General features: G+C 34.3%; 1 protein-coding gene across 1 annotated transcript in view; it reads right to left on the bottom strand.

Annotated features, from left to right (window-relative positions):
• Nucleotides 1-1416: 1416 nt before the first annotated feature.
• LOC129254313 (microtubule-associated protein futsch-like) overlaps nt 1417-17608 on the bottom strand; it is a 30590-nt gene continuing 14398 nt past the window's right edge. The window contains exons 5-9 of the mRNA XM_064107348.1: nt 10403-10544; nt 9625-9768; nt 6424-8370; nt 5844-5985; nt 1417-4750 (exon numbers count right to left, since the gene is read on the bottom strand). Of these exons, the coding sequence (XP_063963418.1) occupies nt 4161-4750; nt 5844-5985; nt 6424-8370; nt 9625-9768; nt 10403-10544 (2965 nt within the window). The 3' untranslated portion in view covers nt 1417-4160. The remainder of the gene's footprint in view (nt 4751-5843; nt 5986-6423; nt 8371-9624; nt 9769-10402; nt 10545-17608) is intronic.

Here is a 17608-nt window from a genome sequence, read left to right as displayed (position 1 = left end):
ATTTTCCTAAGTAGTTCTTTAAAAGAGCCCCTTTCTGACTCTTCGGAGAACGTAAACTTGTAGACCAGTTCAGTTTGGTTGGTATTGGGAGCATTAAAAATACAATGATTAAAACTCACTTAGTTACACACCTGCTCTTCTGCACATCATTAGATGCTCTTACTTTAAAGTTATATTTATCTGGATTCCGGGTCTGGATCTAGAATAGAAGGTTTTAGAATATTGAATAGCTTTGAATAAGTCTATTAATAATTAAGTTTTTAAAAATTGAATGTAGAGGGCGATATTTTATTCGAACGATTTTGCCACACTGAGCAGCAGTGCAACGACATTGGTTTTTTTTTATCAGTGAGTGAAAATTAAAATTTATGAAAAAAAATTTTATTAGCTAAATTATATTCATGTAATATAAATGTATAAACCAGTCTGCACTTCATGATAAGTTTACTCATAACCCCAAGCGTTATCGTTCATCCAAGGAGTTTCAAACAGAAGCTCTTTGATTCTACAGTCTGAATTGATATCAATATTTGCCATATCAGTGTTTTGATTTTCATAATTATTTTACACTCTCAGTAATGATGTCATTGGAATTTCCTAATATTCCATAATATCGTGTAATAATCATTTATTGTTAATTTTGCTATGTTCATTGTATTTTTATAAAGCATGTATCAACAGCAACTTTCAGCTGAATATACATTATAACTAAAAAAATATAATTGGCAATAATAATCATCACCATCACCCTCATTATCACAACTATCACCATCATAACTGCCAACACTGTCACAGCAATCATCATCATCACCATCATCATCATCATCATCATCACCATCACCATCATCACCATCACCATCACCATCATCATCACCATCACCATCATCATCACCATCATCATCAACATCATCGTCATCATCATCATCCTCACCATCATCACCGTCATCATCATCACCATCATCAACACCATCATCATAATTATCACCATCATCACCACCATCATCATCACCACCATCTTCTTCACCACCACCACCATCATCATCATCATCACCATCATCGTCACCATCATCACCATCAACATCACTATCATCACCACCATCATCATCATCATCATTAACATCATCATCACCATCACCATCATCATCAACATCATCATCAGTAACAACATCAACATCATCATCTTCTTCACCTTCATCATCATCATCATTACCACAATCATCATTCCCATCATAATTACCATCGATCATCATGATGATCATGATGATGATCATCATCATAAAAGACACAAACACAACCACCATCACGTCTGTACATAAAACAAACAATATCACAATTACAACTATCAATTATAATCAACATCCTCTTTATCACCAGTATCACTCGAGGTATAGGAAATCATTAGTCGCACCAAGTGACTCTGTTTCATAATATATTTTTGTGTGAAATTGGTCCATTTCTCGGGCCTACATGATCTCAACAATTACAAAAACAAATTCAGAATTTTCACAACATGAAATCAAACGATACATATGCATGAATGAAGTCCTAAAACAATGAATAAAACAGCAAGACCATTGTAATTGAAATCAATGAATAGACAATTGATTGTGTCAGTCATTTACATCAATTATGATTATTTCAGACATTATCACAATAGAAATCAAAATCACAAACTCAAATTTGTCTTGCACTGCAGATAATTGCAATGTAAATTGAGAAACAAATAAACATAACAATCTCTGATTTGGGGTTCAACAGAGTATTCCCATTATTTATTTTTCATGAGATCATGATTTCAATTTTAATTTCTTTGATTTTTTTTTATTCAAGGAAAATATAGTTCCCACTCCACTTGTGGTATTAATGAATATTTAATCTAATGTACATAAATATGAATACATACACATGCTGATTCACATATATTATCTATCTTTTTACAGCTATTTACTCTTCTATACACAGAAACAATATCTGCAATCATGTATGTTCTTTTAGAATAATATCCATTTTGATAAATGTAAGTTTCCAAGAAAGAATACGTACTTGGTCGCATTTCATGCAAGTATCTTTGCAATATTACTATTTTTCCCTCCAGAATTTAGGCAGAACTGAACACACCTGCTGCCGTTCTTTATATTTCTTTTCTCTAAAAAGCAGAGTTAAGTAATAGTTACATTTAATGTTAAACATTAATACCACACTAGCTTTAACTTAAAGAAAATTTAATTTCACACTAATCTTATTGATTAGGTTTATTTTTTTGTAGAATAAATAACGAAATATTAACAAGCCTTTTCAAATTGAACCAACAAGTCCGCCCCATTACACTCTATGAATCCTGAAACAACAGCTGAATTAAAAAATATTTAAATAAATATCATACTATGATTAAAATGCAGAATTTAGCACCAAACAATACATATTCTCTTAACGTAAAGTAGAGAAGGCATTGCTGTCAATATTTTCCCTGTAGATATTTAAAGGGTAATATATGAATAAGTAGATGAACAAAAAAAAGGTTTTGAAGTCAATGCTGTGAACTGAAATCGCCATTTTCCCAATGGCACAAGTAATACATGTTCCTGAGTTATCTTGTATAGATTGGGTTTATAAATCATATGAGGAGTGAGACATGTCCAAGATGGATTAATGCATAGAAAGCAAGAGTGTTGCAGAGATTCTATGTTGACTAACAATCAAAACTGTGCAATTATCTTCTATGTCTTAACAACAATTACAGCTTTATTTTATCTACATTCCGCAAATTAAATAATACTTGCATAAGTTGATGATAACAATTCGATATCCAATCATATTTTTAATTTTGAATAAAAGAAAACACTGGCTGAATTACATTATATTTAGTAAAGCACCATTTACAGTCCTAACATCATATTGTATAAATGGTATTTCTGAAGAGATATCCTTGTTTAGTATTCAACATCATGTAATCTTCAAAAGATTAAAGTCATTATTTTTGTAATGTCTTACCTAATTATCTATCTCTGCAAACCACCCTTTAATAGATACCTGCCGTAATCATAGGCACGATACATGTACAGTGTCCAGAACTTTGACAAACAGAGCCAGTACAAACAAAGTAAAGAATAAACATAATAAGGTTGAAGATTATCATGATGACATCATCAAACTCTAAACAAATATTGCACAAATCCTAGAACACATACTCACTTCAAAGTTCACATAAAACCAACAAGAAAAAAAAATTCTACTGCCATGTTTTGATGTCAACTACCTCCAGACATTGCCCTTTAAATATAAGATTTAAGTGTGAAGTTGAAATGGCAACCAATGTAAAAGATGTTCAGCATGAAAGCCTGATGCCATTCCTGTTTTGTAAGACTGAATTCTGTTAATGTCAAGTGGCACTTTGAAACAATTCATGAGGTAGTTGTCACATACAGAAAGTAATTGAGATGACTTTTATTAAGTACATAGTATGAAAATCATTCTCTATGATGGTTTCAGTAGTGGAATAATGTGGTTCAGACATTAGTAATCAATAAATATACAGCAAAATAAGACATCTCTAGGTTTAAAGATAATATGTCTTAGAGTCAAATGTTGGGGCTTAGCTAAATTTGAACTGTGTGTTTTTAAACATTTTTAAACAAAAAATATGGTTTACTTCTTTTAATTTGGTTAACTTTGAAAAACTGAATTTGTTAAAAATCAGATGTTTACTGGTTGCACTGACATATTTAAAAAACAAAATTTATCCATTCTTTATAAGTAACCTAAACTAGGGCCAACAAATTTTTTAAATTATTCTTGGACCCTTTAGTAACTTATTTTTGGACAAGATTTTTGCTGAATAATTATGAAAACATTTGAACTCTCCAGTTCAACATACATTGTAATGAACATAGCAGTTTAACAATTTACAGGCAACATGATAACTAATGAATTGAAGGTACTTTGATAAAAACAGACATTGACAACAAACGTTTCATTTATTTTGAAAATTTGATACAGTTTACAAAAAGTTATCAAAAGAACATCACAAATGACAAAGTAAAACTTGGGGGTATTTATCAAACTTACAAATGGTATATAAAAATGGAGGCTCAAATTTGGGGCAAGCAGGTTTGGGGATACAAAATGTTATGAAGTGCAAAAACGCTGAGATATTTTAAATATTATTCATGGGAAGACAAGCTAGCTGTTGATGAGGAGGACATACTGGAACAGAGATTGCTCCTGTTGCCAAGGTGATCGCTGAAGTCGCCAATAGCATAGCAGCCATCAAAGACCTTGTTGCTATGTCGGCTGCTGAAACTATCTCCATCAAAGTGCTCAGTAAAGTCTCCACTGTTCTCATGTAAGCTCTCTCCTATAGAACCTTTGGAAGTGAATGATTCACCAACAAGAGTAGCATCTGATGGGTCATCTCCAAAGAGACTACTAGTAGTATCACCTGCCTGCATGAGGCTAGTATCAAAACAATCCTTGATTGTACCCTTACTACCAAAGTGATCACTTATCCCACTGCTGCCATCATAAGTATCAGAGTTACCACTCCTAACACCTGGACTGATCACAGAGAAAGGATGGTCATCAGTGAAGTGTGTCTCACCAGCATTGTTTGCATGCATCTCTTCTAGGAAGTCAAAGCATGCCAGAGCCTCCTTCTCCTGATCATCAAAGCGATTGTAGAGAGAGAAGACATCCATTTGTATGAGGGACACTCGACAATATACAGATTGGCGTACCACTTGTCTCTTCATTCCTGAAACAACAAAAACATCATCACGTTTTAATGACCAAGATTTGAATTATTCCGTTACACACACATTTCACAGCCAATGATCAGACAATTCAGTTTTTAGTACCATGATGATATAGATGGATTCTCAAAGGTGTGCAGTAGAAATGTATGCCTCTGTCATTATACTGCACACTTAATCTTGCATAATCATCACATCGTCACTCCCATATGCATTCATGAATGAACTTGGTCCATGATCTCCACGACCTTTGACCTTGCAACTCCCAAATCATGAGTTTACTGTCACTTCCAAATGGTTTTCTTAGTTGTTTAAAGACAGTGTGACCTTAATCTTATACTCGGAACAAGTATGGAGTTGAGGTGTATAACCGTTCTTAATCTTTCACAGCAATGTATCATTTCTATGTATGTAATTACTTCTGAGACTATATTTTAATGGCTTGAAATGTTCCCACATTGTGCACATTTTAGTTCTGGATGAGTTCTTATTTTTTAAGTATATGGAAGTCAATTCTAACAAGATTGGATGTCATTTTATTTAGATGTGTGAGGTTTGGATGAGTTGTGAGCATTTAGGTTGTGTTATGTAAACACAATTTATATCAAAGGATATAATGCTGTTTAGAATACTACCCCTAGTTTCATCATTCCCAAAGGATTAAAAAAGCGACCAAGAGGCTCCAATAGAAAATGAAGTAAACTTCTTTTCAACTGTTATGAAAACAAAAATCTGCCTTTTACAGAAAATTTAAAGTGCCATTTAAGTTGACATCTCAAAGAGATATTTTATCTAAACAACTTAACATAATATCCATATTTTGTCAACTTGTCAATGAAGATATTTATCTAACCATGTTGAACTTGTCATGAACTTGTGTAAGTAAACATTGCAACATAAATTATCTCACCAAGTCAACTTGACAAGAAAATCTGTTGTTGTGGTGAAATAAATATCTTACCAAGTCAACTTAAGAAAAAGCATGTCATCATAGTGTGAGATATGTTATCTTGACAAGTGGACTTTCCAAAATATCATATTAGTGAGGGATATATTATTTTGCCACAAAGCTTTATATGAACTAAATCTTGTTACCTTTGTCGCCAAGGAGTTTCATGAACTCTTTTTCATCAGGGTGGCTGTCAAGCAGAGATTCATTGGATTCATCTAAGAAGCCATCAAGACCTCCATCACTATCATCACTCTCAAAGAGAGAATCAAGAAGGTTGGCTCGTTCCTGAACAGTTTCAAATAAAGAGGACAAAAGGATAAGCATGTAGTAATATGATGAATCCCCAAAATAAATTTCAGCCTTGAAAACTCAATTTTCACACTGCCATTCGAACAGAATACATTTGCGCTAAAATTTAAGAGGCACAGTATCAAGTCTCTGAAGCCTATGGAAATGTAATCAATCATAGGAGTATTTATTATTATTTTTATAATGGAATCCCATAGAATCCAGTAAATTTGCATTACATTGGCAAAAACATTGTTGTTGTTCTTGCAATTAGTGAATTCTTAATTGTTTTGAAAACAGAAAAACAAAGACAAAAGATGATCATAATGATTTTAGTTTTTATTTATATAGTTTACTGTGATGCAGATAAGAATATTTGAATTAATGAAGATTGATTTTCAAAAGACCTGCTTTTATTTCAAATCTTTTACATACCTTTTCAGTGAGCTGTGCCTCTTTCTCTCTATCACTGCTCATCCCATCTTCATCACAGAGATCTTCTGCTTCAAAGTCTTCCATCATCTCTGTGGATACCAAAGGAACATCATATTTCTTGGGATCCACCTCATCATCTGCCGTCCTTCCTAATTCTGTAGAATCTTCAGGGTTAGATGATACAGAAGGCGCTAGACTCCCTCTCCCAGTACTCCCCCTTTCAAGACTCCCTCTTCCTATACTTCCCCTGTCAAGGCTTCCTCGACCAAGACTTCTGTTGCTTGGTGTCCCAACATTTCCCAAATCCCCATTCCCAAACAGAAATGAATTCTTGAGCCCAAATTCACTTGACTTGGCACTCCAGCTGCCAATACTGAGAGCATCTGATTCACTTACAAGGAGTCCATTCTTGATGTCTTCAATCTCCTTTTGATCTAAATGCAGTTCTGAAGTGGAACCATTTTCTCTTCTTTCTGGCTGTTGGCATTGCTTTGTAACACTACCATTGCCCATAGGACATGTTTGTACAGAGTCAATCGGCAATGTGCTAGGACGTGGTTCATCGGGAAGGAAGACAGAGTCATTGTCCGAACCACTGCTGTTTGCAAGCTCAATACCACTGGCACGAAGTCTCTGAAGAAGTCGAGGACTCAATTTGGGAGATTGTCCACAGAGTGCTTCACCTTGCTGGTCTAAATGGCTTGTGAAAAGATTTTTCTCATCATTCGGTGATGGGGTTTTGTTGAGATTGTCATTTTCGGTAGGACTTCTAGAAGAGTCATCAATGAAAGGCACATTGTCTACGACAAAACTTGGCTGCTTTGTAAGCGGAGCAACTTCTGTGAAAGCACTCGTGTTGTAATTTGATGATTTCTCTGTTCTTAGCATTTCACTCCCTGCTGGTACTGTTTTTGGAGACTCAACAACAATTTCTTTCCTCTGTTGACCTCTTTTCTTTGTTGAATCACTTTTCCCGGGACTTTGTTTCAAACCCTGTCTGATTAACTGAGGTATTTTACTTTTACTCTTGGAATCTTTATTAGCTGATCCAGGATCTTTAGCACCCGAAGTAGTTGATTTTCCCTTTGGTGCACAGTCATTCCCTTTGCCTTTTCCTTTCCCACTTTTTGAATTTGATTTTTTACTCTTTCCTCCAGACTTTTCTGAAGCAGTAGGACTTGTAATTCCACACTGTGATTGATTTGAAGTCGGACTGTCTGATGCACTTTTATTAGTAGTTCTTGATAGAGCTTTGGACATGAAAGTTCTTGTCAGCCCACTTCCACTCTTTTTGCTATCACTCGATGAATGATTCTGAACAGTTTTTGATGGTTTAGTACTAGGTGTGTCCAACTTCTTGACACTTGCAAGAGATTTGTTATTATGAGACTGTGGTTTTGGAATACTTGAATTAACCTTTCCTTTGTCCATGTTTCCACCACTTGGTAGTCTTGTCCTTTCCGGTCTTGATGGTTTAGGTGGAGCTCTCATACTCTGAGATCTAATGAATGGACTGTTAAGAAGCTTCTTGGGTCTTGTCAAATCATCTTTGGACCCTTTTGATTTGGATTTACCTGTCGCATCTTCCAATTTCACCTCTGCCATTATGCTTGATACAAAATCAGACATGATGGATGTATCGCCCAAGCTGTGGTTTGAACCTATGACTTGCTGCTTCTTCCCCTCTGGACTGCTATCGCTGCTGGTGCTCCTACTCTGCGCTTTATGCTCCTTCTCCAAGAGTTCTTGGAGTATCTTCCTATCTTCATCACATGCGACTCCTGATCTAGAATTAGAAGAATCCTGCCTGGTCATACTACCAACACTGCTTTGTCTGCTGCTTGGTCCTGATCTGGTTGATGGGTCATCTGGTATAGGATAACTGAGGATCCACTGCTCACTAGATGCAGAACTGGCACTCTCTGTTCTTTCCAATGACTCTCTCATCTGAAATAAGATAAAGAAGAACATGCATTCAAGGATGGACCGCAGTTCAGATTCTCAAATATTAATAGTTAGGGTTTTATATCCTTTTAGCTTATTGGTACATCAAAGAGTCTTCAATTCAAATATTCAGCTATTTGCAATTAGTATATAAAGAAAGTTTTGAGGATTTATCATAGTCATGTATATGCAAAATTAATTGCTTTTTTTCAGAATATATTATTTTGATTGCATGTTTTCTGTTTTTATAATCATTTCTACCTTAATGTTGTTATCATCATGATCACCATCATCACCATCATCATCATCATCATCATCATCATCATCACCAACACAGCCACCATCACCATCATCAATGTCATTATTGTCATCATTATGATCACTATGACTATAATCATTATCATTATTAGCTCATTTGAATATCTTGAAACAAAATAATACCTACCAAAACTGTCATCCGATAGCTTTGGGATTCACTTTTGCACAGATATACCATAACATGCAATAACATGATCGAAATAATACTAAATAGGTTCATTATTACGGAATGAAATAATCGCTAGAGGGTATTCATTTGTCTCGCAATCTATTTATGATCGAAATACATTGTGAAATCACAATACTATATAGTGATTTTACAATTTATTTCAATCATGTTGTTGCATGTTATAATATATCTGTGCAAAAGTTAAACCCCAAGCTATTGTATGCCAGCATGTTTATTAGTTTTCCCCTTAACACAGAATGCACCTGCCACTTAAAACAGATCTATTGATCTATTGAAGTAGTATATTGTCTGCTTCACACATATGAGTCAGACAAATCCATATTCATGGCCATGTTATACTAAGTTTAGTGATTAATCATATTGTTCATTTGTACAATTGACTGCAATGGATGATTAGTACAATCAATTGCAAAAAAAAAAAAAAATCAGCATTACAATTAATCCAAAGCTTTATTATAGGATTTAGGACTGTAAACTAGATGCAGTATGGATTCTTAATTGAACCTGTCTGACATATTCATTGAATACTCCTTGTATTTCAATGTATTGAGTTTGATAGACTTTGACATCTAATTGAAGAAGATTTCTGAATTAGCACTGAATATCTGACATAATGGTTTGCTTTTGGGGTGAAATTCAATCTTCAAATGTTATTACATCTGCTCTGCAAAACTCTTTAAAAAATAAACTTGTAAAAGATATGGTATGAGCAAAGTGTGATTCTACCTTAGTGGGTGGGGCAAACTTACCCTCTTTCTATGTTCTTCAATGCTCTTATTAGGATCCCAGTCTGGTAGTTTAATGGGTGGAGTAGACCGAGCCTTCCACATATCAACAAAGTTTACACTCTCTTCTTCTTCCTCTGATTCAGAATCACTTGATAACAGGTTGCCCTGGTAACAAAAATATAATGAAATTAATTTTAGATATTTGTATAGGATTGAAGGTTGAAGAGCTGCATCTTTTAACACAATTACTAGAAAGTATACACATAACGGTAAAGAAACAAAAGAATAGTTTTGGCTTACTTTCCTCAAGCTAGAAATGCCTTTAAAAAAAAGCCAAACCATTTGTTTCTCAGGTAGTTTATAACTCATTATTGACCATTTATCCATGCACAATGAGGAATAATCAAATATAAAACAAAAACATGGAAAACTCTTCAAAGAATATATCTATAAATACTATGACATGAAACGTGTGCACTTGGATGGCACTATAACATTTTGAAAAATCTAAAGGTGCACTCCTGAAAAAAAGTTGGCATATCACTATGCGATGGAATACATGATTCTGGAGTCAAAGATCAAAAACTCTGATATAATTGGCAATCTTAAACTAAAAAAGAGGTACATCCAAAACTAGCAGAATACTTCCCTAATGTAACTATATAACTATTCTTTATAACAAAGTGAATCACTACAAAATTCTTTTAGATCTGGTTGCTGTACTAGCAAAGGTTAATTATATCATAGCACATGAATGGATGAGGACATGAAGGCTTGATGAAGAACACAGTGATCTTACCAGTGGGGTAGAAGCCTGCTGAGAGGTGGAACTGTTCTTGCTGGGAGAATCCCAATCTGCTGATGATCCTAAGGAGTTACCTGACTGAAGAGATTCAGTTGACATACTCTGGACTGATGCTCTCTCCTCAATGCTCTGAGAACTGAAAAGATAAAAAGAAATGATGCCAATATTACATAAAATAGCTAGAAAATAAGAAGAAAGGACAATTGATAATTTTTATATTCATTTGCTATTTCCCTTTTTAAATGGCAACTCCCATCTGATTTTAGTCGGGGGAATATCATGCCTGTAATAAAGAAAGAACGCAGCAACGCTGTCAGAGAATGCAACTGATTAAGATCTAGTTCAAAGAAAACATTATTTCTACTCATGACAAGCCTAGCATACTTGTTCATGTTTACATTGAAAACAGAGTCAGATGTCTATGTTATTTGTGTCTATATGGTAATGTATGCATAACCTATCAAGATAAAAGTGCACTCCATTGATCAACCTATAAGAGCAGCTCATACAGTGACACCATCATGTTTTTCATTTATCAATTCATATGTCAATTTTTTTTTCAATTATCAAAATAACAACACCATTCACCCTGGATAGCTTTATCTGTTTTTGTTTGGTTGATTCATTGTAGATGACTTGCAACAGACTTAAACACTGTCCTGGATAGAATATCATCAACTATTTCCTTTGCTATTCATCTTTAATTTTCTTGTGAGGAGCTATTTTATCACTGGGATTGCAGATGGGGTGGGTTCTTAAAAAATGTTTAATCAAGACTTTATGTTGATCAAACTAAGACGTAGAAAACAGACTCATCGTATCCCACTTTGGCTCAAGACTACCATTGCTGATACATCAGATACTTCAATAATGCACTTCAATTTGTCTATACAACACGTTTTTTGACAACCCTGAGCCCTGAAGAGATAAAATAATTTTTTTATCAACTATTGTTCTTTTGTACACAGTTTTTTTTTTAAATCTAAGATTGATAATAATCCCAATATTGAGTGTATATGTTACAGGTCACTAGTGTTAACTTGGAGTGAAAAGAAATGATTCATTTCAACCTTACAGAACTTTTAGTAGAGTCTCTACACTGCTACAATAATGTTTTTGTATACATCATTGTCACCTATATTCATTCAGTCCATGCTACATCAAAACACAACATGTTTTTACAGTTACATGGCACACACACATCACATACACTGAAAAGAAACCAATTAAAATAATAATCAGACTGTTACAGCTCATTGGTGTTCAATCACTGGAACAAAATTGGAAAATAAAATTATTGGGAAAATGATAAATAACACAAAGAAATGTACCTCATCATAAAGCTAAACATTTCACTTTGGCCTTCATGCAAGGTGATCAAGTTAGATCAAGAAGGTGATTAATACACTGACTCAAGACGGCCTTATGTGAGAAAAATATTAAATGAAACAAAAAAATCTCATTGACTTTTGCAAAATAATGTCCTTACAATAGCAATGCAGCAGGCCTACAAAAAAACATTAAAAAAAATCTCTTACATGTCTATACTCCAAGACCGATCCATGTACCAAGCCCTGTAAGCCATGGGCAAAAAACTGAGGAAGTAGTTTGATCTACATGATTTGGAATATATCGAACAATCAACCGGCTGCTTGTCCAACCGCCCAACAATAGGTCGATTTCTTATATATATATATATGTACCCTTTCAAAATTTAAGTATACTAGTCAACCAACCAGGCTGGCATAAAATAAACCAGTGGGGTTTGCTGAGGTTGGAATTAGGTAAAGTTCCTTATGTGGGTTTGAAATTTATAGAAAAAATTATTATAAAATATTTCTTCTAAAGCTTTAACACTCACCTCATCTTTTCATGGTTCATTTTGTACAATCCCATTGTCAAAAACAATCTGACAGGCCAGGGGAATCAAATAAATCTTCAGTCACAAAGAGAATTCCTTCACGTTGGTTTGTATAAGTATAGTGCAATAAAAATCCATCCATCACAAAATCTCAAACTTCCTTCCTAATCACAACACACAGGGCCCTAGAAACATCCATAAATATGCGATCAAAGAACCCCATCAAGAATAATTTGTCAATTTTCACTTCACAGGAGCAATCCCTAATCCATGATACATCCTTTATTGATCCATGCGGAAATTCTGCCTTGCATCGCTGGAGATAGTAGGTATCACTTTATCAAATCTTCAAACTTGATATCAACCAAAACTTTGCTACTTTTTTAAAACAATATTCCTTGCAAAATGATTAAGTCGCATGAATTCAGAGAGTTTAAAAGTTGTCACAGCAAACAGCATTGAATAAGTTAAAGTATATATCCTAATAATATGACCGAAACAGTAGATAGGTAAACCCAGAATTCTGACTGATCAAAATATGTCTATCATCTGCAAGCGACCAAATGATATCCTTCTGTTTGATCAACTCGATTGTGAATGAAATGGAATGCTGAATTCCTTGTTGGAGACATCAGTCAGCAATCACATCGCGTCACAGCTATGGTATCACTTTGTTCAATGATATCCCACAGGGTGAACAACTACAAGGTGAGGAGACTATACATTATACTGGTACCAATCATATAGAGAGAGAGAGATCAAGAGAAAGAAAGGGGTGAGGAAGGGGGTGAGGAAGGAGGGTGAGAGAAAGTAAAGGAGAAAATACAGAAACTGTTACAAACTTAGCACAGTGTACAATTCTTGGAAAGCATGGAGAAATAAAAAAATAAATCAAAAGATTAAAAGGGAGATCAAACAATAGAAGTGAGAGGAGGAGACATTGAAAGGGAGAAAAAAGACAACAACAAAAAAAGAGAAAAGGAGGGAGAGGGGGGGGCTGTTTAAATGAGAGGATGGAAAAGCAAACACTGAGTGACAGAAGAGTAGGCCTAATAGAAAAAAAGATAAAGAATCACAAAGGGAGGGGTGAGAAAGAGAAGAGACAGAAAGAATGAAGAGAGAGAGAGAGAATAATCACTTGGCCTATGATGACACTAAGACCTTAGATGACACTTAAAAGATGAATACCACCCTGCTGATATGACAGATCTCCATGTAAAGAGCATTGTGTAGCGAAGTTCACGTTCACAATAAGAAGACTACCATTCACCACAATAGAAATAACTTTGACTCCATACTGACAAGTGCAGGATACCATGTTCCCATTGCCTTAAATTGTGATTTATAGAAATGCGATTTGCAACTCTTTAGTCTGTTAATATTAAAGGAGGCTTCAACATCTAATACTTACTCCTTGTATTTAGGATTTTACTTTCTGTCAGAATCCAAAAAGCAAAACTAAGAATGCATTTGGGACTTGTTTACAAAATGATAATGAAATTAATATGTTGTTTATGTTGTTTTCATGGTCACAGAACATAGGAGAGGCTGGTAGAAATATCACTGTGCAATGACAGAGTGTTTTACAAGTAGCTAAACAAAAGGAAGATAAACAAACACTCTTGACCTAAATAAAACAATGGAAATGTTGATATAATAAATTTAACTTACAACAATATCCATACCATCATAATATGCTCAAGTGGCTTTCGTGAATGACATGAATATCATATAGGGCTATAGTGACCCCATTTCAATGATCATAGAATAGTAAGAAAGAATGGCCATGACGGTAGCAATGGGAACAGACTGCTATGATGTTATTCATGTCAATCTTTTGTGTGGTATTCTGTTTGGAGTTCAGATTACCAATGAATATGATAATATATTGCTGGTATTTATCCAATTCAGGGAGCATAAAGTCACTCTACTACAGGATGAGAGGATGATCAATATTGATAAATGGAAGCAAATCAAATCAAGATAGGAAAAGGAATTTTATTTGTGAATAACTTCATAAATATTGACAAAACTCTGATCTGAAGTAGTACCCTGAGGGTAATCTTTTCATTCTCTACTAAATTCTCTCTACATGCACGCAACTTGGTTTGCTTTTGCCATGAATATCACAAAATGATGTTGAATTCCCATTCAATCAGTCAAAGGGGAATTTCTGAACTGAAGTAGAATAATAAATAATGACAGATTTCACATCCACCTGACAAATTCAAGGGTTTTTATTTGAACAGAAATTCTTCAACATAGAGGCCCTATATGTATCAACCTTACTATCTAGCACAAGCATAACATGACAAACAAAAATCCTAAGAGCAGTGATTTTTGTAACATGTTGACAGTTGGGGGGTGGCTATGTAGAAGACCTATGTAGAATTTTCCGGGGAAAAAAATAAGTCTGGAAAAAGTAAAATTGTATTCCATGTCTATAGAAGTGGCATCCCTGGGTAAATATGCCGTTATTGCTATTATTATCATTTGCATTTCAGTATCCATTCCACATTAAGCTGTAAAATCAATAATGGAAATAATGTACATTGTTCAAGGATGTGTAATCCAGACTGCTATAACATTTCATAACATGGATACCAGCGATCTAACATAACAACAGCTGAACAGATCCCACTAAAACCATTGGATTTATTCAAAGCACTGCAGAATTCGCATTATGTATAGCTGCAGTCATAGTACTTCAGCACTGTTCTCAAAGCCGCGTGATGAGCATTCACGTCATACATGCAGAAAACATGCACTGTCGAGTATATAAGAGGCTACCATGAAAAGAAAATTCATAATTAAATATAATTTCAAAATACCTTCAAACTTAGCATACGATAACCCTTTCCCTTAACAACAGCAGAAGTGTCAATCTATATTTTAACAAAACTCTGGATCTACATTTACTGACATCTATATTTAGTGTGTCTGTGGGAAGATGTAGGTCTATTTTAAGTACAACTCATTGTTGTATCTCCGCTTATCCTATTCCATTAGAATGATCAGCCTTGTTATCATATCACGTCAAACAGGCCTATACTAGCATCCATCTAAATAGAACCAAACTTTACGTGTGTAAGGTTAACTGACATTTCAAGGGTATATTGGGACTACACACACATCTGACTGAAGATATAATAGTATTTTCAATATCATATTTACCACCATATTTTGTAGGAAGTCATTCAAAAGAGACCTATTGAGATATCTCACTGCACCTGTCTCTATTATTGTTCTCATCTTCATCAAATAGACTATCAATAGTTATTCATTGGAGTGATCCGGGTCAACCATGGTTTCATTCCATTATCAACAGACAATTTCTGTCATCAAGAGTTCATTTTTATGATGAAAACGATGGAATTACTCTTTGTGGTTATAATGTATGATTGTCAAATGATAATGCTTAGAAATGGTCATACCATTGCATCCAAATCATATGTGGTAGAGCCTTACTATAATTGGTCACTAGTAGGTAAAAATGGGTGTCCTGTGAATACAAAATAAACATTTATTATGAACAACTTATTTTGCTTTATCTTTGTGTAACATGAATATAATATGAGTACTTTTCCATCAGTCTCCCAGTACTTTTAATTTCTAGTAACAATGCAATTCCATATCAATTAATATTCCAATACTGTTCATCAAAATAATATTGTCATATAGAAAAGCAGTTTAAACTTCAAACACATTTTGTACACCCACAAGCAAAAATTCACTTAATGTAATGATATATCTACATTGTAATCTCACAAATCAGAGTGATCTAATTTCTTTCTCTTTTAAATAGTATATTTTCCGTCTTCGATTAGAATGCGTTAGAATTATACCAGAAATGAAAGCAGCCATCCATGAACATGCCACTGTTTTGAACTAATAGAAGGAAGGTCAATATGTAATCTAAACTTAATCAGAGTGCCATGAAGTCATCCAATTTCAAACAGAAGAAACCATATGTTGTTATTCCACAACAGATGTAGTAGTACTACCAGCAGTTATTTATTATTTACATGAAACATATGTCACTAGGATAGGGTATTCTCCTTGGTAGAGAACAAAAGCTAACCTTATAAATGAAAGGTGAAATAAACAAATTTGTTTTGATCTCAAAATCTGTCTAGAAAAAAAAAACCCATAGAAATGTGTATCACCATGGAGCATCACATGCTAACTTCAGTTCACTTAAATAAATTTGAGCTGACATGTGTTTGAATCCTTGTTCTTTTATTCAAGTGCAAAGCTTGTCTGAAGTCTCAGAAAATAAGAGAAAATAAAGTGATATTGGACATCAAATAGGCCCTCAGACAGGAGATGTAGACTTCAGAATAACAAACAAAGCCTTCAAATGTACAAAATGACATGTTCTCAAAATCCATTTAAGGTAAAGAATTATAAAGCACAAGAGACAGTCATTGTTCTTGGTTCTTTCTTTGTGAGTCCGATTGTGATAAATACACAGTTTAAATCCAACAAAGTTTCCGTCTACTGGAGATGGAGATCTTGTGTGTGTGTGTATGTTATGGATTCCAGAGTCAGACGAATGTCAGCTACCAGGTGATAGGACAGAGAAGAGATGAAAGGTGATGACAGAAAGAGAAGGGACATAGGAGGGAAGGGATAAAGAGAGAGAAATAGAGAGGAACAGAGAGAGAGAGAGGGGGATAAAAGATATGTACACAGTGAGAAGCAAACACAAAACCTAGAAATAATTACACCATCACAGATGAGCATCAGTAATGCAGATAGATCATCATGTATATCTTAATGACTGACAGATAAGAAACAAGAGATCAACTATTCAGCAACAGATCTCCCCCGTGAAGTCCCCTCATTATTCTAAAGCCTATGTTTCAGTAGATCAAAGCCTGCGTGATAATGAATATAATGTGACTGGGTACGCAAACTTCTCCTCAAAGAAGAATGGAATATAGGATGATACCAAATATTGGTAACTTATTAGTTGAACAAAAAACAACAATAAAAAATTATAAACTGCAACTGATTGTAACAAGAAATATTGAGATTTTATTCCACTGTTCAAATACCCTAAAATTCAATTTTATGACAATATATCAGAAAGACATACTACCAACCTCACTGTATTGAGATTCTTAGAATATATTTGTTTAAAACAAGACAAGATATTTTTTTACAAAAATTTATTTTTTTGATTATTAGGATTCCAGTATAATGATGTTTTTCATTATTGTATGCGCAATGTTATTGAATCAACAGCTCTCATCTGAATTTCAAGAACTATATGAAAGTGGTTTAAATGCAGGATGATATGATAACATTTAGCTTGAGTGTGTTTTTGGGTGTTT

Source organism: Lytechinus pictus, chromosome 1 (genome assembly GCF_037042905.1).
Source record: "Lytechinus pictus isolate F3 Inbred chromosome 1, Lp3.0, whole genome shotgun sequence".
NCBI classification, from domain to species: domain Eukaryota; kingdom Metazoa; phylum Echinodermata; class Echinoidea; order Temnopleuroida; family Toxopneustidae; genus Lytechinus; species Lytechinus pictus.
Note: the sequence above shows the minus strand (reverse complement) of the source record. Positions and strands in the feature narration are given on the sequence as shown.